Source organism: Triticum aestivum, chromosome 3B (genome assembly GCF_018294505.1).
Source record: "Triticum aestivum cultivar Chinese Spring chromosome 3B, IWGSC CS RefSeq v2.1, whole genome shotgun sequence".
Lineage (NCBI taxonomy): Eukaryota > Viridiplantae > Streptophyta > Magnoliopsida > Poales > Poaceae > Triticum > Triticum aestivum.
This window is the reverse complement of record NC_057801.1, coordinates 795,642,661-795,650,040: the sequence shown is the minus strand read 5'-3', so window position 1 is coordinate 795,650,040 and position 7,380 is coordinate 795,642,661. Positions and strand designations below refer to the sequence as shown.

The 7,380-nt window shown below is 49.4% G+C and overlaps 2 protein-coding genes across 2 annotated transcripts; one reads left to right on the top strand and one right to left on the bottom strand.

Annotated features, from left to right (window-relative positions):
- The first annotated feature begins 570 nt into the window (after positions 1–570).
- Positions 571–1,638, top strand: LOC123066628 (glutathione transferase GST 23). Its single transcript, XM_044489675.1, has 2 exons — positions 571–957; positions 1,039–1,638. The coding sequence occupies exons 1-2, from the start codon at positions 610–612 to the stop codon at positions 1,417–1,419; spliced, it is 729 nt and encodes a 242-aa protein (XP_044345610.1). The 5' UTR covers positions 571–609; the 3' UTR covers positions 1,420–1,638.
- A 2,648-nt stretch (positions 1,639–4,286) lies between these two features.
- LOC123066627 (glutathione transferase GST 23) lies at positions 4,287–5,484 on the bottom strand. Its single transcript, XM_044489674.1, has 2 exons — positions 5,031–5,484; positions 4,287–4,953 (listed from the first exon to the last, which is right to left on the bottom strand). The coding sequence occupies exons 1-2, from the start codon at positions 5,379–5,381 to the stop codon at positions 4,573–4,575; spliced, it is 732 nt and encodes a 243-aa protein (XP_044345609.1). The 5' UTR covers positions 5,382–5,484; the 3' UTR covers positions 4,287–4,572.
- Between the last annotated feature and the right edge of the window lie 1,896 nt (positions 5,485–7,380).

Here is a 7,380-nt window from a genome sequence, read left to right as displayed (position 1 = left end):
CCGGCGTCGACGGCGTACTAGGACGTCGTTCCCTTGTTGGAGGCGGCGTCGTGGAGCCCCTTCACCTCCCTCCTCATCTCAGCCACGGGGCTCTTCGGGTGAAAACCCAAACTTCGGCCTTGGCCGAAGTGGGCGTCGGCGGCGTTTCTTGTCGCTTCTCTCTTGGGAGTGACGCCTTTGGAGGTCCGGTCCTTCATCTGTTGGCGGTGGCTCTATGGCTTTGCACCTTCGTCATCGGCTAGGCGAGTGCGCGGCCTCGGGGCCGGCATGGAAGTCGGAGCGGCGGCTCCGGGTATCCCCTGTCCTCGCGACCCTCGTTTTTTAAGGCCAAAAGGCGTTCGTGTTCCAATGCACTGAAGAAAACGCCCACGAATTCAAACGTCGTGTCGTCGTCACAAGCTAGTAACAATTGTTTGGGGCTATCTTTAGGCCGTGGAAGCACATGGCAAAACTAAATTAACTTATCACTAATCTTCGATCATTGATGCGAAGCTGCCGTGAAGTTTCTCGCAAGGGAAACGCACGCACGAGGACGAAATATATAACTGACCACCGAGGCGGCCGGAGCTAGATACAAATACATCCCGGCGAAAATCAGGCAGGCGGAGCATGGAAGGGAGGAGCACGGCCGCCGCGATGTCGTCGGAGCCGGTGAGGCTCATCGGCTGCTTCGCCAGCCCGGTGGTCCACCGCGCCGAGCTGGCCCTGCGCCTCAAGGGCGTCCCCTACGAGCTCATCGAGGAGGACCTCAACAACAAGAGCGAGCTGCTGCTGACGCACAACCCCATCCACAAGACCGTCCCCGTGCTCCTCCACGGCGACCGCTCCATCCCGGAGTCGCTCGTCATCGTCGAGTATGTCGACGAGGCCTTCCCCGCCGGCCCGCCGCTCCTCCCCGTCGACCCCCTCGCCCGTGCAACCGCCCGCTTCTGGGTCCGATTCCTCGAAGAGGAGGAGGTACAGCAACGGCAGTAATTCAGCACCCAACTTTCAGTTTTCATGGTTTTCACTCGATGACTCTGCTGCATGGGCATGCAGTGCAAGAAGCCTATGTGGATCGCGCTGTGGGCGGACGGCGAGGCGCAGGCTGCGGCGGCGAGGGAGACGAAGGAGAAGCTGGCGCTGCTGGAGGCGCAGCTGCCGGAGGGGAAGAGGTTCTTCGGCGGCGACGCCATCGGCTTCCTCGACATCGCCGCCGGCGGGGCGCTCGCGCACTGGATGGGGGTGTTCGAGGAGATGGCCGGGGTGCGGCTGCTCACCGAGGAGGCGCACCCGGCGCTGTGCCGCTGGGCGAGGGAGTACAGGGCCGACGAGACCGTGCGTGGGTGCCTCCCGGACAGGTCCCGCGTGCTCGCTGCCTTGGCGGCGAGGAAGGATCTGTATGTCTCCATTGCTAAGGCCATGGCTGCACAGAAGTAGTAGCACGGTTCACGACCAAGAAGGGGATATGCATGCTTGTGACCATGGCGTACTGGTCAATGATGCTGAAATCAGGGCTATGTATACATGTCGATGCATATCCATAGTGGATCCAATGTTCTTGGAATAAAAAGAAGGGAAAAGTGCGTCCGCCGCCGACTATGTATACATGTGTCGATGCATATCCAAAGTGTATCCGATGTTCTTGAAATAAAAAGGTCCGCTCTATAAAAAAGTCATATGTGCTAGTGCTCAAGGATCTCATTTTTCCTTGGAAAAAAAAAGAAAAAAAGTGCGTCCACCGCCTCCTATGTTTAAGGAACCGAGCAACAAACGTACGTCCTTATGCTTATTCACTCTTCATGCTTCTCATCCATCCCCACCCGTCCAAGTTGAATCTCTAAATCGGGCCAGACCGGTCTGGACGTTCGAATCGCATAGAGCAGCTCCAAATCAAGGTGCTCTCGCGGAGTCCGGATGTCCGCCACACTGGACTCTGATACCCCGGACCAACCCAAACCCCATTCGAAGCATGCACATTTTCATAATCTGCCACTACTTCCACGCTCGGCGAGATGTCGCCTTCGATCGTGAAGGGGGCGGCGTCTTCATCTAGTGAAAACTCGTTGTCATTATTCCTGCGGAAGGCGAAACTATCGAGCATCATCCAGCTTGGGGCGGAGCCAACGACGGACACGTGAGTGGATCGGTGGGACATACATTCTCTTCTTCTAGGGTTTCGGTGCTTGATGTCGACTTCCGAAAAAGGGGATTTATGATACTACGTACGTGACCGCGCACGATTCAATTCCCTTCTTTCTTTTTTCGGATTGTGCAAGTATTGTGCATTGGCTTTTATTCATGTACACATGTGACAGAAGGCTTGCCAGCGGGTTCATACCGGGAGCTCCTATTTGGCGGCCTCAACGCCGCCTAGGCTAGTTGGCGCTTGGAGGCGAGTGGTAGTGGGTAGGCCCAGCATCACTTGCGCCCAGAAAGAAAAGAAATCATCAATAATTAGTGCAAGAAAACAAAATCATCAACACTATTATTAATTTTGCGTGATGTGGGGTTCAAACTTGCATGCCATAGTGGACGCACTTAGTGCAATAACCACTGCACCGCGATCACTTTCATGTTTTATTCCAAAAACAACGCTATTTCACCCTTGTTTCAGTCCTATTATAAATTATTTGAAAAAGAAAATGTTTTTTGGAAAAAAAATCCACAATTTTTTTAAATGTTATTGATTTTGCAAAAAATCATGGATTTTTAAAAACATGTTCACAAATTTGGAAAAGGTCGATCAATTTTGAAAAATATTCACGAATTTGGAGAAAGTCTATCGGATTTAAAAAAATGTTCATAGAGGGGGTGTGCGCCCGTTTGCGGAAGGGTTTACCGTCCATACCTCGCCTGACGCGAGAAGGCAGGATCGCCTGCCTCAAGTGCCTGTGCTATTGGGCCGGCCAAGCGCGAGGGGCATTAAGCGCTCATTTTTTCCTATTTTCCGCATCTTATGTTTTCTTTTCTTATTTTTTTATTTGAAAATAGTACAAATATATAATACAATAATCCCTTTACGTAAATCTCTGAAAAATATAAATCATGCATTTGAAATATTTTAAACATGTATTTTTAATACATATATGTAAAATGTACAATGTGTATGAAAAAACATTGACATAAAAATATATGTTTGAAAAAATGTAGTCATGTATTTGAAAAATATTACATTGTACAAAAATGTTTTTTCTATACAAAAAAATGTACAAGGTTTATGGAAACAAGTAGGCATAAAAGTATTTTAAAAAAATGTAATCACGTATTTCGAAAATGTTACAATGTATATAATTTTTTCTGATATATAAGAAAATGTACAAGGTATGTGGAAACAAATAGGCATAAAAATTATTTAATTTTGTTAAATGTATATATAAAAAATGTTGCTGATCTATAAGAAAAATGTACTACCTGTATCAAAATATATGTTTGGACAATGTTAACCTTGTATTTGAAAAATGTTTAAATTTATTTTAAAATGTTTATATGTCTACCAGAAAACTGTATAATAGGTATGGTAAATAAAATAGGCATCAAACTTATATTTCAAAAAATATGATCATGCATTCTAAAAATGTTAAACATGTACTAAAGAATGTACCTGGTGTGTATGAAAAATGTAGACTGTGGACTTGTGTATTTGGAAAATTATTGACCATATATTCAGAAAAGTGTTCAAAAACATGTATTAAAATAAAAGTGTACAACATGTATTTGAAAAAAAAAAGTAGAGTTGATTAAAATGAACACAGATGCTTCCTTCCTTGCGGGCTCGGTATCTAGCATGATGGGTGCTGTCGTCAGGAAGAACAGTGGAGTTCTGCCGTTCTTCTCAATGGGCCCCCAAACTGGTATTTGTGGTAGTGCGGAGGAAGCTGAGGGAATTGTAGTTCTTGTTGGTCCGAATGAACTGTGAAAACTGTTTGACGGCGCAATAATTGCTGAATTGGTCTCTCTACCATTGGTTCAGGCCCTAAACTCTGAAACAATTTTGAACAGTTCCAAGCTGTTCCCTGCTATCTGTGATTCCAAGGAGATTTTGAAGCACTTGAAATCCCATCAGGTCACGTGGGTTGGTGGCGACCAAAACAAGTTTGCTCACAGCCTTGCAGTTAATTTGGGCTAGAACTTCAGGCGACTTCTTCTGTCTTGCGGACACCCCTAGAGAATTCCGGCAAATGCTACATGATGATTGCCTTGCAGTGTGTGATCACTCTTTCTAGTCGTTGATCTCAAAAGAAAATAAAAAGCTGGACAATGAAGAATGCTCGCACGCCCCACCATTTGACCAGGATACATCTTGATTGATACAAACCCAATAATATTTGTTTGGCTTAAGTACATCATTGCGATTACATTATGCTGGTTAACAACCATGGCTAACTCTAGCATGGCCTCATTGCTCACTCATCAAGCAAAGTTGGGTCCAAGTGGCCAGTATACCCCACAACGGCCCAAGAGCCAAGACAGGCGACAAATTGCTCTTTTTTATTATTCCATCGGATCCACCTTCCACATGCATCGACATTCATACAATACAAGTCCGGAATCATTGACTTTGTATCCCCTTCCTCGTCGTGAAATGGGGTGCTACTTCTGTGCAGCCATGGCCTTGGCAATGGAGACGTAGAGGTCCTTCCTGGCCGCCAAGGCGGCGAGCACGCGGTCCCTGTCCGGGAGGCACTGCCGCACGGTCTCGTCGGCCCTGTACGCCCTCGCCCAGCGGCACAGCGCCGGGTGGTCCTCTTCGGTGAGCAGCCGCACGCCGGCCATCTCCTCGACCACACCCATCCAGTGCGCGAGCGCCCCGCCGACGGCGATGTCGAGGAAGCCGATGGAGTCGCCGCCGAAGAACCTCTTCCCCTCCGGCAGCTGCGCCTCCAGCAGCGTCAGGTTCGCCTTCGTCTCCCTCGCCGCCGCTGCCTGCGCCTCGCCGTCCGTCCACAGCGCAATCCACAAGGGCTTCTTGAACTGCGCACACATATAGCAGAGCCGTGAGTGAAAACTGAAAATCAAAGATGGGTGCTGAATTACTGCGGTTGCTGTACCTCCTCTTCGAGAAATCTTGCCCAGAAGCGGGCGTTGGCGCGTGCGAGGGGGTCGGATGGGAGCAGCGGCGGGCCGGCGGGGAAGGCCTCGTCGACGTACTCGACGATGACGAGCGACTCCGGTATGGAGCGGTCGCCGTGGAGGAGCACGGGGACGGTCTTGTGGACGGGGTTGTGCGTCAGCAGCAGCTCGCTCTTGTTGTTGAGGTCCTCCTCGATGAGCTCGTAGGGGACGCCCTTGAGGCGCAGGGCCAGCTCGGCGCGGTGGACGACCGGGCTGCCGAAGCAGCCGATGAGCCTCACCATCACAGGCTCCGACGGCAACGCGGCGGCGTCGCACCTCCCTTCCATGCGCGCCTGATTTTTGGCCGGGATGTATGTGTATCTAACTCCGGCCGCCTCGGTCGTCAGTTATATATTTCGTCCTGGTGCGTGTGTTTCCCTTGCGAGAAACTTCACGGCAGCTTGGCATCGAAGATTAGTGATACCTTAAATTAATCATGCCATGTTCTTCCAGGGCTGAAAGCTCACCTTCCGCATCTCGAAACGACAGTTATCAGCTTGTGATGATGACACGGCGTTTTGATATTTTCCACGCTAAAACGTGCCTTATTTATATCATATAAAAATCATAATACAAGTCATGTACACATCGACCTGATAAAACTGAAATGATAGTAGACGTAATCCTTTGCACAAAGAAACACCAAGCAAGAGAGAGAACAATCAAGACCGAAGAATATTCTGAGTTTGACACTAACACCCGTCACGTGCCTCCGGCACCACCACAACTGCCACCAAAGGAAAAAAAAAGAAAAATCACCTCTTCACCCGAGCTCGACGCAGCTCCATCACTACTATGCAACTTTGTGGACCTCTGACTCACCAAAGCCGTTGCCATTGCCATTGAACGAATCAGATCGAGGCAACACCCCGAACACGCCATCAAACTCCAGATCTGATACCCCCATACGACTAGGACGTCACAAGAGTAAGCTATACCTACCCGCACTGATCCACTCCTAGAGTACCCCCAAGCTCTGCGTTGGCGCTAGAGCAAACGCCATTGCAACGACAGAGCTCGAGGACACAAGTCCACCATGAGGATGTTGCCGCCGCCATACCATCTTTACTTGAACATACTGGTTTCCAAATTCAACCCCAATGAGGATCGTCTCCTTGAGAAGGATCTGCAGACTCTTTATTTAATGCCGTCATAACCATCGCCGAAGCTAAGAGAAACAACCCAAAACCCTAAGCTACTAATGCCTAAAACTATCCACACGCATAGATCCTAGGATCCCCTCATCACCGACGACCGAAGGTCGCCGGCAGAGGGGAGCCGTTGGAGGATGGCGGGGAGGGAAGCTCCCAGGCCCGGTCCTGAGGGGGGGGGCAGCAGGGGCGGCCGCCCCGGGCCCCCACCATCTAGGGGCCCCCTCCCCAGGTACGTATGCACTAGCCCATGGCCCAGCCACGCTGCATGCAGACTCTCAGCTCAAAAGGAAAAAAAAGCACATAGATAGCCCACGACTCCAAGACATCGAGCGCTCCTTTCTCTTCCCAGTTTCAATCGCTACGATTTCTTTTGACGCTACAATCCCTAATTCCCTATTCTGCTCTGCCGCCGGACCCTGTGGCTTCGATCCACCACATGCCGACGCCGACGAACTCCGCTCTCCGGACTCCGGCCTCCACGCGCCGGGCGCATAGCCAGGCGAACGCACAACCAGACTGCATCAACGAGCGCCATGACAGTCCACTCCACATCGCGCCAGCGCCGGATCACCGAGCGACGGACGTGAAACCGAGGTATGATATTCAGAAATTCAACCGAGGTATACAGTTAGTCGATGTACTTACAAATTCAACCACTTTAGTCAGAAACAATTAAACTAATGATGAAACGCTTAGATTTTAGTTGATGGTACCATGATAGATTTTTAAAGTTGAAAGTTCTTAGATTTGATTGAAATATCTTCATAGGAAGTTTTGTAGGATTTTTGTCACACATTTTTTCCCACTTGATTTGAGTTTAGAACTCATACAAATTGTCTTATGTGATTGTATGTGTATTCACTCAAATCATTGCAAGTTAAAGTGCCCTGGATTTGCAATTAGAAGGTTACTGTATCTATATTATGCACGTCCTATTTTCATCTTCATGCATTGTCTAATCCATCCTTCTAAAAGAACTAACCGCAAGATGTCGTCCAACAGTCTATACTCTATACACACGAAGGCCATGCTTCCCTCTAGTATAAAGAGGCCCCCGAGTCTTAGTTTCGCGCCCCGGGCCCCCATAATACCAGGACCGGCCCTGGAAGCTCCCTGCTGTCAGGAGACGAGA

Excerpts from the sequence above, each read along its gene's own strand:
- LOC123066628 (XM_044489675.1), top strand. The coding sequence starts at position 610 with ATGGAAGGGAGGAGCACGGCCGCCGCGATGTCGTCGGAGCCGGTGAGG. Across the intron at positions 958-1,038 it reads GATTCCTCGAAGAGGAGGAG|TGCAAGAAGCCTATGTGGAT; the intron begins GTACAGCAACGG and ends ATGGGCATGCAG.
- LOC123066627 (XM_044489674.1), bottom strand. The coding sequence starts at position 5,381 with ATGGAAGGGAGGTGCGACGCCGCCGCGTTGCCGTCGGAGCCTGTGATG. Across the intron at positions 4,954-5,030 it reads CAAGATTTCTCGAAGAGGAG|TTCAAGAAGCCCTTGTGGAT; the intron begins GTACAGCAACCG and ends ATGTGTGCGCAG.